At 36.0% G+C, this 17,053-nt stretch overlaps 1 protein-coding gene across 1 annotated transcript in view; it reads left to right on the forward strand.

Moving 5' to 3' along the window:
- LOC144445879 (regulator of telomere elongation helicase 1-like) overlaps positions 1–17,053 on the forward strand; it is a 47,494-nt gene that overhangs the window by 24,094 nt on the left and 6,347 nt on the right. The window contains exons 10-26 of the mRNA XM_078135521.1: positions 475–613; positions 3,000–3,038; positions 3,466–3,544; positions 3,860–3,957; positions 8,985–9,043; positions 9,434–9,502; positions 10,815–10,899; positions 11,401–11,533; positions 12,021–12,175; positions 12,802–12,887; positions 13,197–13,274; positions 13,718–13,795; positions 14,239–14,376; positions 15,083–15,198; positions 15,594–15,717; positions 16,070–16,265; positions 16,611–16,714. Of these exons, the coding sequence (XP_077991647.1) occupies positions 475–613; positions 3,000–3,038; positions 3,466–3,544; positions 3,860–3,957; positions 8,985–9,043; positions 9,434–9,502; positions 10,815–10,899; positions 11,401–11,533; positions 12,021–12,175; positions 12,802–12,887; positions 13,197–13,274; positions 13,718–13,795; positions 14,239–14,376; positions 15,083–15,198; positions 15,594–15,717; positions 16,070–16,265; positions 16,611–16,714 (1,776 nt within the window). The remainder of the gene's footprint in view (positions 1–474; positions 614–2,999; positions 3,039–3,465; positions 3,545–3,859; positions 3,958–8,984; positions 9,044–9,433; positions 9,503–10,814; positions 10,900–11,400; positions 11,534–12,020; positions 12,176–12,801; positions 12,888–13,196; positions 13,275–13,717; positions 13,796–14,238; positions 14,377–15,082; positions 15,199–15,593; positions 15,718–16,069; positions 16,266–16,610; positions 16,715–17,053) is intronic.

Consider the following 17,053-nt stretch of genomic DNA (forward strand, 5'->3'; position numbering starts at 1 on the left):
CAGTCTCTTAACAGAGTAATTGTGGTCAGATTTCATTCAATTTGCTTGTTGGTATAGTTAAAAACTCCAGTCTAGTCATGTGGGATTTCATTCATTTGCTTTAAGTTGTACAGTTCCTGCACACTTTGCATAAAGTGTAGACATTGTATTTAACAACTCTGTCTAGCTGTTTGTCTGTCTGTCTGTCTGTCTGTCTGTTTGTTTGTTTATTTGTTTGTTTGTTTGTTTGTTTGTCTGGCTGTCTGATTTGTCTGTCAGTGTCTGTGTCTACACTGGTAGTTAATTAGCTGTCCAGTTTCATTCAAAATTTGCACAAATCAAGATATACTGTCTGCAACAATTCCTCAGGAATTGGTTTTCTAAATTGTTCATATTAAGTTCTGACATCTGCGACTTATAAATTGATCATATTATCATCAATATTCCCTGTGTTAGATTCCAGACTTCTGATTATATCTTTGCTGTTTCTTGTAGGAAAAAATGTGTGAAGAGAGTGTGTCTTTTGATTTCACATCGTATGACATGGCATCATGCGTGAATGAAACAAGTAAATTATTGGAGAAGAACGTAGAAGTTGAGAAACTTAACCAGCAGTTTAATACTGATTCATCAGGTAAGTACAATCTGTGTAGATTGCTGTCAAACACAAGACAGTCCAATTTTCAAAACTATCCCCAGAGAAATTTTTGACTAACTTCAAACTTCAAATAAAAGCATGGTTATTGTATGACTTTGTGGTGACTATTAATGTTGTATGATATTTCAAGGCATTAGGGTAGTGAACAAAAATAGTTTCTATTTTCAGAATCCATGTCTGATAACCATATCATTAGAAAGCCAATTTATTTGTTTTGATTGTTGGATTCAGATAAAAGAGTCTTCAGCCCTTGGTCTGGATATCTATACACTGGGGAGAGTGGTGGTAGTTTCATCTAGTGAACTGTGTGTGTGTGTGTGTGTGTGCGTGTGCGTGTGTGTGTGTGTGTGTGTGTCATTATATGTTGTAGTCTGTATATGCGATAGCCTACATTCCATTCAAACATGGCACAAATGTGAGACAGGCTAGTATAAAGGCCATCTACATGAAGCATAGAGTGCAAGACAGTGCCATGTACCTTTTGTAAAATAACCCATTCCATTCAAACTTGGCAGAAATGTGAGACTCTATGAAGGTCATTTACATCTGCATGTAGTATACAGTGTAAGGGAAGGCAATGCACATGTGCATAACTACAACCATTTTATTATGATACTACATTGTATCACCCCCATTCTATTCAAACTTGGTGTAAATATGAGACAATATAATGAAGGCCATACACATAATATTATGTACATACCCAAATATGCAAGGTAATGGCAGGTCAAGTTACATCACATGATAAATGTATAGTCTTATGTCATTCAAACTTGGTACAAATGTGAGACACAACTGTAACTGAAGACTATATACCACCTAATGGACATTACTAGGCTAATTTATGCATGTAGTTCAATATATTCTGGTATTCTAATGCTACGATAATGACATCATCAAGTACGGAGAATCTTTATCAACCTGATATAATGCACTGAATTATGTATGTCACTTTTTATTTAGCAATGTAATCAAATTTTGTATAATACCAGTATTCATCATTCAGTATTAAAAACATCCATAACTTGTCCATGATCTTAGGAATTGTTCCATTATCAAACAGGAAATTCCTTGTCATGACTTAATACAGTCGCTGTCAACCCATCCAGTACTTTGTAACCACAAATGCCATTTTGATGTTGTCCATAATATCCCTTGTGGCATCTCCTCATAGTCTTTGCTGGCCATCAAGTCATTGTGCATTCAGTAATAGACACTGTACTTCCTATGTATCAGTGTGTGTGTACACGCTTGACTAACTTACTTTATTACAAAGCCAAGCTGTATTCAATCACCAGGGGGGCTGATTTCCATCAAGAGGTGCACTCATAATCAGGTCATGTGACTTTCTGTTTTGTCTAATTTGAATCAAAGTTTAGAACTTTGATCCTAATGGCCTTCAAGTTGGTAATGCTAGGATAACTGTAATCATGGAAATGGGAATATGATGTTGCAGAGAAACGTTAAGTGAGATGCAAATTAGTTCCGATTTATTGATGATAACTTGATGCAGTCAGAAGAAATGCACACACACATGTTTTACAATTTGAAAGTTATAAATATTCATACAGACGCTGACCAGCGGAAGAGACCTTTATCGTACTACGTAGAGTAAACATGGTATGCATACATATATGTATACATGTATATGTCTAGTCTGCAGTCTCTCTCTTGACTTTCAATCTCTTTCTACTTCTAGGGAAATCTGCCTTTTTAGAACAATTTTCTATGTTGAATTTTAAATTACCACCAAGAGCTGTATTTAGATACATTTTATACAAATTATATGTTACGATGTTAGCGCGTGAGTCCATGTAGACGTGACTTCCTTTCAAACTGGAAGATATAGTAGGTTAGGTAAACAAACATGAGCCAATTACAAGTGCCTGTCAATGTCTGATGGATTACTTCTGATGTGTTGTTAACTTCTCTACATGATGTCTAGCTAGATTTGTATCTAAATCATCGGATTTTCTTAGACGCTGGCGATGAACGCTAAATTTGAAAGCTAATGGCTAGATTCTAGTCTAGAGAATTTCTTTGTTATAGAAGGTGATTTGTAAGTGACATCTGCCTGAGTTCATGTTATTCCCACCACATTTTAAAATCCTTTATTTGATTTTGGTATTTAAGACTGAACAAACAAGTGCTGGTTGTTGTCACTTATCACTGAATGTTGTAAAGGGAATAGCACCCTCTAGTGTTGTACATCAAGAAGTTTGACCACTCCTTACATGTGTCCATAGACCCAAGTACATGTAGGGTCTATGATGTGTTTCAAGTGTTGTGATGAAAATGTACTGAAACACAATAATCACTAATCAGCGTAACTCAACATTTGTCTGTCTGGATTCATTTTCAGCTTGTGACTTTGATAGTGGAGAGCTGTATCAACTCAAAGGTAAGTACCCCCCCCCCCCCTCCACCCCTTCTCCAACATTACCAGATTGCTCATTCAGTCACAGTGATGCTATTGTTACATCTGTTTATTTTTTTCTGTCAAATTGCTGATTTTTTGGAAATTAAAAATAGGGTTTTATTGTGTCTACAGTCGAATGCAAATGAGATATGCAATTTTTGACAAATTGCAAATTTCAAGACAGTGCTCAAGCTAGCGGTGTTTTCTGATGCACTTTTACTTGCTATGCTCATGAAAATATGGTTGGCAGAAAACATCTTAACCCCTCATGCTAATACCCAGAGTACACTACATTTACACACACACACGTCATCAGTTCTGTTGCACTTTAAAAATATAAAATATAAGGATAAAAATAAAGAAGAAGGACTAACAACAAGTAACATCTGTCTATATTTTGTTTGTACAGCTTTATTTTTAGTTTTAGAAGAAGCTATCGATGAGATTCCACTGTCTCCTGATGGAAGTGGTCTTACAAAACCAGGAAGGTAAGACGATTCTTGGTACCTGCAATAGCATTTTACCTCATGCTAGAGGGTCAAAATAGAACAAGAAGGTCGACTTATTCTCAGTACATCTATGGTAATTGCATTTTACCTCATGCTAGTAGAGGGTCAAAATAAAACATGAAGGTTGACTTATTCACAGGGGCGACTATAGTAATGCATGTGAAGCATGTGTAGCAGCAGTTATGATGTCGACCAAGAAGTTGAATGTACATTATTTTTATTATGCACCCCGGCAAAAATATTCTATTTCTAGTACCAAGAATTTATCCTAATGTAGATTTTGTGATTTTACAGTTTCATATATGAGCTGTTGTCACGAGCCAAGATAACCTTTGACACATACACCCAGGCATTAGATTTACTAGAGAAGATCGTTTCATTTCTCACCAATAGTAAGTTGATATATATTATTACTTTTTCATGTGTTTGTGAGAGAGAGTATTATATAACATTATAATAATAGACTTAATTCAAAAGAATAAGTATATAGTGCGTAACAAGATGGTCAGACTAAACTATTCCTTGCAGAGATTTACTTTGATGGCAACATTTCAAGACTAATTCAGATTTTTTGTTCAGTAGCATGCTCTTTTCAGCATTGATTATACATAGTTTCTCAGTTTGACAGAGATTACAATGTTTCGTCTCATTTGTGTAAGCAGCCGCTTGTGTGATGATATCTCACTCAATATTATATGGTTGGTTCTGTTCCTTCAAATTCCAAACTTGTTTGGATAGCTCTGTGCTGTACTGAAGCTTCTTATGAGTAAATGTGAGTTTGTGGTTTGAGAATCACCGTTTAAATGTGTTCTCTGTTAGCCCAAAGTACAATTCTGTGTTGTCATTGTTTGATGTGACTTGTGCCCTGTATATTACGTTGGTTGATAGGCAATTGCCATTGAGCGGACACTGTTTGCGATCTCTACAGTTGCAGGATTTATTGGGTGCTTGTGTAAGGACTGCACTGACTGCTTTGTTATGGTTTCTCACAATACCTGCCATGTTTGGCATACAACTATAACTTAACTTTACATTTCCTTTCTTGAAGATCTTGCGTAGTTTGGTGTTTTGGTGAAAATGCCTCTCAATAAGACGGAGAAATATTTTGTCAAGATAAGATTTAACACTCTTGTTGAATGGCGGGTTAAACCATATGATGTTTCTTTGTCTGTTGTTATTCTTCTTCCCTTCTTCTTCTTATAGCGCAGCTTTTTCAAACATTTCTTTGCTGGAAGATATGCTGGATACACATTTATTTATTGCTTTCGAGAGGTGACATATTGTCTGGGGATGGTTTGTGAGAGTGTTGATATACAGTGGTTTGTCATTTGGTTTCCTGTATGGGCTATATTCTCCATTTAAGAGGTTTAGAGTGGTATCTAGAAAGTTTGCGATTTTTAAGTTGGTTTGTAAGGTTATTTTCAGCCCAAGTTTACTGAAGACTTTAATATTTCTTTGCTTGATTCCCATTAAAGTTTTTGAAGACAGCTAAACCATCATCTCTATAGAGGCCGATACTGCTCTTGTGATGTTTTTCTGCAAGAGAACTGAGGTTGTACTAGCTCTCATATCTCAGCACCATCGTAACTTCCCAAACTGGTCTCTGTTGTCCTTCATTTAGCCCAAGGTATTCCTTTATCGAACAACAGAGATTTTCTGCAGTGCATGATAATATCAACATCTTGTTCTGATGTGTAAGTGTGTTGTTTAGTGAATATTAATGCTTTCTTTAGTAGGCTCACAGTGATGGACGGGTAGAAATTGATGATATCGAACATTATAAAGGTGTGATTTGATTTATTGGGGATGATCTTGAACCAGTTGATTACTGCCGCCAAGTTTTTCCATTGGTTCACTCCTGTAGCACGTATGGTATTTTCATTAATGAGGTCAAGTATCCTCTTGCTGACCAGTCCCATTTCACTTTTTGCAGGGTTAATTAGTCAAGCTGTTGGTAAAATTCTCTTTGTGGTCTTTCAGAGTTGTGAAGGCTTGCTTTTTGGCCATTATTTCCATTCTGTCATCGATGATTAGATCGCATGATATTTTCTTTGCCTCTGTATTGATGTTATTGTACACTTTATCGTTCACTATCTTATAGTTCTTGGTTATATTCTCTCTTAGGAGCTTCTTCTACTGGTTTTTATTGGTTCAGTAAAAGTTTCTTGTTTTGTCAGCATGGATAAGCATTTTCTTAGAGCTCTTGATTTCCTTGATGTCGCATCTGAGCTTATTCTGGAGACTGTCGTTCACATTTCTGAATTTGATGTTTTCTATCATCCTGAGCATATCTTCTTCAAATGGCTTCATTGCTTCAATCTGGGGTGGGCATTTTCTAGTTTTGAAATCAAACTTTTCATCTTTGGGTGCATGATCGTCGTTTTCTTCTCCTTTGAGGAAGTAGAAAGCCTTCCATCTCATACGCTTGATTACACTTTCGACTTTTTCAATCAGCCTCTTGTTATAGGCATTTACCAATGGTATAGGAATGCATGCTACTGAACAAAATATCTGATTTAGTCTCGAAATGTCGCCATCAAAGTAAATACTCCCTCGCCAACTATAGATTGAAATAAACCTCCGTAAGGGATAGTTTAGTCTGACCATCTTGTTATGCAATACATACACAAATATTTAAGTGTATATATCGACCTTAACAATCCCAATTTTATTAGTCATCTGATGATCGCTGAGGAAGTGTGAAACTCTGAATAACAACTTATAACATCCTTATTCTTTTGAATTAAGTCTATAGTGCTCTGCTACTAATATTGCATCCGAGCACTGTTCTCTCCAGTGAGACACTTATACTTATATGAATAGTAAGCTCCTAGTCCACCAGTCAAGCCCTCTAGTTGCCTGGATATATAGAAACAAGGATGGAACAAGCCCGGTTCAACTACTCCATGAAATGGATTCCTATACCATCGGTAAATGCCTATAGGAAGAGGCTAATTGAAAAAGTCGCAAGTGTAATCAAGCATATGAGATGGAAGGCTTTCTACTACCAGAAGGGAGAGGAAGACGATGATCATGCACCCAAAAATGAAAAGTTTGATTTCAAAACTAGAAAATGCCCACCCCAGATTGAAGCAATGAAGCCATTTGAAGAAGATATGCTCAGGATGATAGAAAACATCAAATTCAGAAATGTGAACGACAGTCTCCAGAATAAGCTCAGATGCGACATCAAGGAAATCAAGAGCTCTAAGAAAATGCTTATCCATGCTGACAAAACAAGAAACTTTTACTGAACCAATAAAAACCAGTACAAGAAGCTCCTATAAGAGAGAATATAACCAAGAACTATAAGATAGTGAATGACAAAGTGTATGATAACATCGATACAGAGGCAAAGAAAATAGCACATGACCTAACCATCGACGACAGAATAGAAATAATGGCCAAAAAGCAAGCCTTCATAACTCTGAAAGACAACAAAGAGAATTTTACCAACAGCCCGACATGTCGATTAATTAACCCTACAAAAAGTGAAATGGGTCTGGTCAGCAAGACGATACTTGACAGTATTAATGAAAGTACCATACTTTCTACAGGTGTGAACCAATGGAAAAACTTGGCGGCAGTAATCAACTGGTTCAAGATCATCCCCGATAAATCAAATCACACCTTTATAATATTCGATATCGTCAATTTCTACCCGTCCATCACCGCAAGCCTACAAAAGAAAGCATTAATATTCACTAAACAACACACGTACATATTGGAATGAGATGTTGATATAATCATGCACTGCAGAAAATCTCTGTTGTTTGATAAAGGAATACCTTGGGCTAAGAAGGACAGCAGACCAGTTTGGTGTCACAATGGGAAGTTACAATGGTGCAGAGATATGTGAGCTAGTAGGTACATCCTAAGTTATGTACATCCTTAGTTCTCTCGCAGAAAAATATCACAAGAGCAGTATCGGCCTATATAGAAATGGAGGTATAGCTGTCTTCAAAAACTTTAATGGGAATCAAGCAGAACGTCTAAACAAAGAAATATTAAAATCTTCAGTAAACTTGGGCTGAAAATAACCATACAAACCAACTTAAAAATCGCAAACTTTCTAGACACCACTCTAAACCTCCTAAATGGAGAACACAGCCCATACAGGAAACCAAATGCCAACCACTGTATATCAACACTCTCTCAAACCATTCCCTCGACAATAATATGTCACCCGGAAGCAATAAGTAAATGATTGTGTATTCAGCATATTTTCCAGCAAAGAAGTGTTTGAAAAAGCTGCACCTTTCTACAATGATGCACTGAAAAACAGAGGCTATAAGGAGAAATTAATATTCACAGAGACTCCACACAAAGGGAAGAAGAGTAACAACAAAGAAACATCATATGGTTTAACCCGCCATTCAGCAAAGAGTGTTAAATCTTATCTTGACAAAATATTTCTCTGTCTTATTGAGAGGCATTTCCCCAAAAACACCAAACTACACAAGATCTTCAACAAAGGAAATGTAAAGTTAAGTTATAGTTGTATGCCACACATGGCAGGTATTGTGAGAAACCATAACAAAGCAGTCAGTGCAGTCCTTGCAAAAATCCGATAAATCCTGCAGCTGTAGAGATCGCAAACAGTGTCCGCTCAACGGCAATTGCCTATCAACCAACGTAATATACAGGGCATAAGTCACACCAACACAGAATTGTGCTTTGGGCTAATAGAGAACACATTTAGCGATTCTCAAACCACAAACTCACATTTACTCATAAGAGACTTCAGTACAGCACAGAGCTATCCAAACAAGTTTGGAATTTGAAGGAACGGAACCAGCCATATAATATTGAGTGAGATATCATCACACAAGTGGCTGCTTACACAAATGAGACAAAACGTTGTAATCTCTGTTTAACTGAGAAACTATGTATAATCAATGCTGAAAAGAGCATGCCACTGAACAAAAAATCCGAGCTGGTCTCGAAATGTTGCCATCAAAGTAAATACTCCCTCACCAACTATAGAAGTAAATCTCTGCAAGGAATAGTTTAGTCTGACCATCTTGTTACACAATAAATACACAAACATTTAGGTGTACATATTGACCTTGTCAATCCCAATTTTATCAATCTTCTGATGATTGCTGAGGAAGAGTGAAATGCTGAGTAACGACTTATAGCATCCTTATTTTTTTTAATTAAGACTATAATATTATAGCTCAGCTACTAATATTGCATTAAGCACTGTTCTCTCCAGTGAGACACTTTACTTATATGTATTTGTGTGTGTGTGTGTGTGTATAAATTACACAGTGATATTTATCAACCAATTTGTACTATATTTGACTAATGTTTTTAACAAAGTGACATTACATCCCATGAATATAAGGAATTAACATTTCTCAGTTATTCCTAAATTTGCAGACACGTTTTATTGACATTTCTGTTTGTTACACAGGTCCAACAGGAGTGTTCAGTAAAACTAATGGACTTCAAAAGTTTTCTGATATTCTGAAGGTAGAACGAACGTAATCATTTTAAGTATTGAACAATCTTGCCCAAAATGTGATGTATTTTATTTACCACTGATTACGTACATCAGTATGTGCTCAAGTATGTAGGCCACATGATGTAGTTAGTGGTACATGTATGTACCCAGTACACTGCAGTGCAGCAATGAATTTTATACGATTTACATAATAATGAGCTAAACATGATCAGACATTTCATGTCTACAAGATAATGTGAAGTTCGACACATTTCACAAAATTTACAATTGGCTGAACGTCTATAATTATTAAATCCCATGATGTGCAATTGCCAGAATTTATACTTGCGGTCTTTTGATTTGTTTACAATCAATTTCATTCGTCCAAAATTCAGTTTCAAATGTTTTCCTATTTTCAGATTGTATTCAGTAATGACAGTGGTCAAAGCAGTAACCAATTGATAGCTATGATGTCTAAATATTACAAGGTAAATGACAACAACCTTTGACCCTCTGTCTTACTCCTCTGTATACTCTGCAAATCCCTCAAATGATAAAAATGTCAACACCCTTCAATGTCCATGGACCTTCTTAATATTATAATAAACAATGCCTCTCAATAGCTTAGAAAGCTAATGCATCCTTTTGTAATTTGTTAAACCTTTCAAATAACATGGAGAGATCTTCCAAGTGAACAGCGCCACCTAGTGATAGACAGCACTTTGACTCTACATTTAGACTCTAGATTTAATTAGCATTTATGTTCCAACACGAAATCTTCGTTCCGCTGAAAAGCTACTCTTAGTCCAACCACGTGGCAATTTCAATAGATCTTATGGCCAGAGGGCTTTTTCAGTGTGCTCACCCTCTCTGTGGAATTCACTTCCATTTGAAATGAGAAATATAATGACTGTTGACATTTTTAAACGTAGTTTAAAGACATATCTTTTTAGACAACATTTTAAGTGATTGATTTTAACTTGTCAGTTTTTATACATTGTGAATTATTTTAATTGGCCAGTTTTACACCTAGCCCCTTTTTGTGTGTTGTTATTTTCTTTACTTTATTGCAATCTTTTAAACTTCAGTCTGTACAACGCGCTGAGACGCATGTGTAGCGCGTTTACTTACAAGAAATAAAATAATAAAAATAATAATACATAATACTAGTGAATTGCACTCTATAAAAATATGTCTAACAAATACAACTCGAGAACAACACTGGTGTGTTTGCTTGTTCATGGTATGTGGGAATGAAACCATGTATATGCATTGTAATTAGTGTTGGCAACCTATCAATTTAGCATAAACACAACATAACATGAGCCTGTTAAAACAATCAAGTATGACTGTTAGTGTTACATTATACATGTAGCTTCCACAGCTATAACAAACTGCGTCAGGTTGATTTTGTATTTTGATCGATTTTGTATCAGTTTTTTTGTTGTCTATACCTACTTTAGTCATTTTGTGAAGTCTTTCCTTAGCACACTTCACTCAAGCAAAGGCACCGGTATTTTTTCGTGAGTTGTGGGGAACTTGTAGCAGCCATCAGTGATACCTTCAAAATACATCTCAGCAATAAATGAGTACAAAAACACAGCTTGGACCTTTGAATACATATGAATAACTACGGCACCAGTGTTATGAATAAATAAAAATTCATTATTTACAAGACTTTTAGTTTTTAGAACATTTTATATGCCATGGGTATTCCATACCAAGTGATACTCAAATAAATTATATTTGAAACGTAAACCCTGGCAGTATCTTTTATTTTGCTTCTTGTTCTCTACTAAGGTACACATACACTCAGAAGATTTCAAGAAGAAACAACAAAGAACTGACCTATGGACATCTAATCCTAAATCAGATAAAAAATCAGGTGAGGAAAATTTTGACTGACAAAAGGATGCTTCTGTCTCAAATTGTGCTGAAAGATAAGTACTTAGAACATGGATCATGTGACAATTTATGTATGGGCTTCATATAGAGGCAGGATGGTCTGTCTTACAAGCCATCTCGCTGTACAGTCTCCTCATGGTTGCAGATATTGAGGGGCATGGTCAGAAATACTAATTTTGAATTACTTAGTTCACTGGCTGTCTGGAGAGAATGTTTGCACAGTTGACCGTCCAGTCTGCTACCCCAGTGTTAGTCTGTGTAGTGAAAACAGACAGCATTGGCAACAGATTATTTGCATACTTGTTCGACCTATTTCAAAAAGCATACTTCGCTGACACTGCCTTCCACACTCTTTAATGCTATGATCCGTATAGAACGCAGTAAAATGCTGCATAGTTCTTATGCCAAAGTTCAAAGTGGATAATTGGCACGCTCTAAATCCATTTATCTTAATTATTTTGCATCCCTTGTATATTTGCAGGTAAAACTCTGAGTTGTTGGTGTTTTAGTCCTGGCTTCAGTATGCGTGACTTGGCAGCTCAGGACGTCAGAAGTATCATATTGACTAGTGGAACTCTGTCACCTCTGGAATCATTTACTTCTGAAATGCAAATGTAAGTTCAAAGGTCACATCTGGAATCATTCACTTCAGAAATGCAAATGTTAAGTTCAAATGTCTTTATGTGCTTCATTTACGGTACTTCAGAAATACAAAATGTAAGTTCAAAGGCCATGTCTGGAATAATTTTCTTCAGAAATACAAATGTAAGTTCAAAGGTCATTTATCTGACTGATTCACTTCATATTATGCAATTCTTAGGTCAAAGGTCACCATTTGAATCCATTCACCTCAGAAATGTAAATTACTGCAGTTTACAAAGTCATCCAACCAACCATTTCAATCTGTGTACAGCATCTGTTTGTTTTACAATAAAATAAAATCAAGTGAATTTTCAAAATGTGTCAAATTATTGGTATAATTTCGAAGATGGAAAGTGCAAACGACACATTAGAAGTGAATAAACTCAAATCTGCTTCCCATATATTTTCAACACCGTATTGCATGTCTTTTATTTTTATTCTAATTTATGTCTTCTACAGTAAATTTCCAATCAAATTAGAAAATCCCCATGTGATAGAGAGACACCAGATGTTGGTTTCCATAGTAACCAAAGGTCCAGATGGAACAGCTCTCAATTCATCATATGAGAACAGATCTTCTGTGGATTACATGCAGTCTCTTGGCAATGCTATAGGTGACTACAAGGCCATTGTTATATTGCAAGACAACCTATCGTTGCAGTAAAGTATCCGAATATGAATGTGAATATGAATATGAATGTGAATATGAATATGAATATGAATGTGAATGTGAATATGAATGTGAATGTGAATATGAAGACAAACAATACCTTAATCAACTAAAATTAAAAAAAAAAAATTTTTTTACATGTTCCTGTATTGTTTGGTACTATTAAACCTGATTTTAATTTATCCAAAATATGAAGGATATCATATCTGTATAAACGCAAACACTACTGACGCCATCTTGAAATATCTTGACTTGGGGGACACCAAGTGTGAGGTCTTCTGAAGCCTTCTGTACTTGAGACGCCTACTAGAAGTCTCCTGAAATCGTCCTGACTTAGAAAACTTACTGGAAGTATATTGAAACTGTCCTGAATACAAGTTTTCAGCTCCTGTGATTCAATAATATTTACCACCTTATGTATAAATGCAAAATTACCCTACTAAAGTGAGGAGTTAGGAGCCCCTAGGCTAGGGATACCTGTTTGTAAACAGTGCTGTTGTACATTGCTCCACTTAAATTTGTCAGAAAGATTTTTTTTTTATTTCCCTCATTCCGATGTTTCTTTTACAGTGAATTATTCCAGGATCGTACCCAATGGATTATTGGTGTTCTTTCCATCTTATCCAGTGATGAACAAATGTATGGAAGTATGGCAGGTATGTGAATTGTATCACACTACCTAGTTCTCATTCATATGGCCACTTTACTGATAGGCACAGTTCAAACTCAGATTAAAATTTAGATGTGACAAACTGTTGTCTGGTAGAGCTATAGAAAAAATTAGTCCAGAACAAACGAATGATTCTGTGTAACCCTTGGGCCCCAGATAAGATATTTAAAAGTGTGAGAACCAAGATTAAATCATGGGTCTTTAAACTATGGGTTATCCAATAGTCTGGTATTAAAACATATTATAGATACAAACATTTAACGTCTGATAAAGTGACGTTATTTTTCATTTATAGGAAAGTGGTATTTGTAACAGAATCTCCCAGTATAAACCAATGTTTACAGAACCCAGGAATAAAACACAGTTCCAAGATGTAAGTATTCATAAATAAATAACTAGATACACATATGTCACTGAACTAGAGAGTGTGTGGAATATCTATTTTTATAACCTTTCACCTATGACATCACTCCTAAACTGTTATTGCCTCAAGAGGGCGCTATATTTTAGAGAGAAGCAGACTGCATGTACAAATCTCTCTAAATATAACCAAAGTTTCTTTTTTAGGTTGCTTACATCCTAATTTTTGATACTTAGCATTTTACCTCGTGCTAGGTCAAAATAGAACAAGAAAGTTTACTTATAATTATTTTCTTGTGTGCCTACACACATGTAGTAATGTGTTTGTAGTAGGTGGAGTGGAAGTTATAGTGCCAACCTAGAAATTGAAGGATTGTTATTTTTATGATGCACCTAGGTGGTCAAATTCTATATCAGAGTTCTTACGTATGTAAATATTTTACGATATTTTGACAGGCAATGGAAGATTTTTATCAAAAAATAAATGATCCTACACTGAATGGGGCTGCCTTCTTTGCTGTCTGCAGAGGCAAGGTAAAGAGTTTTAAAAAAAAAACATTTCTTTTTTCTATTTTCAGTTTCTCAACTCCTGTCTCAGTGATGAAGGGAACAAGCTGAATTTATGATTTCATGGCCCCCAAATGAACTCTAGAATTTTCATAAAACAAACAAACACTGTGCAACCCCAAATTTTAGTGTGACCCCCATCACCACCTGAAATTCTGCTCATCCCCTAAAAAGAGAATTATATTGTATGTCTGCAATAGCTTATCTGAAGTGGAGATTTAAAAAAAAAATGAAACAAACCAGTGACGTAGACACATGTTGTCATGACATAGATGTACGTTGTCTTGACGTAGAACGACCAGAGTATATATTCCATATTGTTTGTTCAACTTGGCTTGTGCGTGGCATCCTATGTGTAATTCATAGCATGAAATAATCATAAAAGTTTCATGATAATTTTTTATTGTCAGGTATCAGAAGGTTTGGATTTTGCCGACAACAATGGCAGAGCTGTAATAATCACTGGATTACCATTCCCACCTAGAATGGATCCTAAAGTTAATTTAAAAATGAAGTTTTTAGATGAAGTGAAATCTAAACCCCCAAATGTGGTAAGTGTGAAATTGTAATTTGAAACATTGTTTCTCTCTGTGAACATTTTTATTTCGACTTTGTGTGCCACAGCTCAATCTTACACTGCTTCTCACCGCATGCAGTTATTTGATCAGTCTCTGCACCATAGTATGTCTGATTTGATCTCGGTAAGTGGCAGTGATTTTGGTATGTTTTCATGTATGCTACAGCTGCTGACATCAGACTGTAGACGAACTGAATCTGTTACTTACAGGGAAAGTAAACAAATGAATTGGATTAATAACACTTGGTACAGCATGTTGGAACAGCTGAGACTTGTAGTACACACCATAGTTTGAAAAGAACAGTTTTATGGCTTCTGTATGTGTACATGAAATGCCAGGGGAACTGGAAATTTGTTTGTGAACGTGAACTATTATGTAAAGTGGTCATAAAACTGTACTTATCAAATGATGAAATGTAATACAAGTCTCTGTACTTCCAACATGCTCAGTGTGCCAAGTGTTATTAATCTATAAAATCTGTTGTTTACTTTCCCTGTTTCTAACAGGTCTGATGTCAGCAGTTGTATAATACAAAACACATCATGTGACCTACTTGACTGTCTATCCCAGCTACATGTCTGTCATAAAACACCAAAAGGAATTCAGAAATGTTTAATCGATGTAGCATCTTTGACAATAATAATGTAAAGACGTTAATTTGGTACTTTATCTGCAGGGCATTACTGGTCGTCAATGGTACCGACAACAAGCATCCAGAGCTGTCAATCAAGCTATAGGTCGGGTCATACGACACAAAGAAGATTATGGAGCTATAATACTGTGTGACAACAGGTGTGTTTTATTTTAACATTCTAATTACAAAGTTGTGCAATAGAGGGCGCTGTTTATAGTCGTTTATGCACAAACAGTCTAATTTCAAAGACAAGGTGATCAGTGGTGTCATAGAGGGCGCTGTGTACAAAGCTTGTGGATCAGGTCCAGAAACCAGTCAGACCATTTTGGAGAGCTGAACATTTCCAGTGTTATTTGGGTGTCTACATAAAATGGCATCATGTATAAAACAAACATAACGCATAGAAATAGCGGCTCTATAATGACATTGAATAACTAAGTCATAATTTGTAGTAAAGATTGAAAATGTGATTCCTTTTATCAATTCAAATCAACAATATATTCAGGGCCCAGAGATCACTTACCATCCTCATTGAATATTGGTGTCTTTTCAGATTCACTTATTCTGATGCCAGGGCCCAGCTACCGTCCTGGGTGAGACCGTATGTTAAGACGTATGATAACTTTGGTCTTCTAATGAGAGACTTGATGAACTTCTTCAAGACAGCTGAGAAAATAGTAAGACTTTCACAAATATCATATAATTGAGTTATAAGAACACTTAGTCTAACACCCTGATATTCTCTCTCTCTCTCTCTCTCTCTCTCTCTCTCTCTCTCTCTCTCTCTCTCTCTCTCTCTCTCTCTCTCTCTCTCTCTCTCTCTCTCTCTCTCTCTCTCTCTCTCTCTCTCTCTCTCTCTCTCTCTCTCTCTCTCTCCCCCCCCCCCCCAGCTGTATGTTATAACCCTGGTCTTTAATTTAAACTCCCAAGCTAATGAATATTTTGGTCAACAATCAAAATATGTAATAAATTTACAACATGACCACACTCACTGAAATGCGTTTCAATCCTATCTAATGTATAATATAGATGCCTAATCCACAGCTGAAGCCTAAAAGTGGCCAGTCATCCAATGAGCAAAGACAGATGACATCTCTTCCACCTCAGACTACAGGAGCTACAACTTTTGGTGCTTCTACCTCGTACAGTACTTCCAAACTAAGAACAGAGGCACACCAGGCTAGTCTAGTTGTCTCTCATGTACCAAGTCTTAGAAGAAGTGAAAGTAAGTATTATCAAGTGATGAGAAGGGGTTCTTATTTTAGATATTTAGTTCCCCGAAAGGGGGGGGGGGGGGGGGACTTTTACAATGGTCTCCATCCGTGCATTTGTGCATGCTTCTGTCCCTCTGTAATACGTCATTCTCAGATACACAATATCTGATTTCAATCAAACCTTGCACAAAGGTGTCATATCATATGGGATATATGCACTAATGCAAGTAATTTGATAGCCGAGAGACTTGGCTATGTGGCTGGAAAATTACACCCTGTATGTCAAGTCAGATAGCCAAGTCTCTAGGCTAGTGATTTGTAAACAAATATTTTTATTGCCTCCCTTTATTTAACAGAGTCAGTAACTGAGTCCAGACTTAAGATAATGTATGAGACAACAGCGCCCTCTACTTCAAAGTCTAAGGCTACAGGATTATTAGATGCACTTGATCAGCATGAGGTGAGTTCATTATTCAACGTAGGCCTTAAATTAGTAAAAGGTGATGTTTTGATCCTGCAGTTCAGTATTACTTTCATCTGTATCTACAGAACCATTCCTACTGTTTTGCTTCATACTGATCAAGTAGATGTAAGGTTCAATTTGATTGGTTAGAAATAGTGCAAAGCTCATTTTGATTGGCTAGAAATAGTACAAGGCTTATTTTGATTGGTTAGAAATAGTGTAAAGTTCATATTGATTGGTTAGAAAGAGTATTCTCTATTGCCTGAATAATGGTGAAAGTCTAAAACTGAGATCAAGTCCACTTTTTTGTATAAACATGTCAAATTTGATGTTTTT

Source organism: Glandiceps talaboti, chromosome 14 (assembly GCF_964340395.1).
Source record: "Glandiceps talaboti chromosome 14, keGlaTala1.1, whole genome shotgun sequence".
Lineage (NCBI taxonomy): Eukaryota > Metazoa > Hemichordata > Enteropneusta > Spengelidae > Glandiceps > Glandiceps talaboti.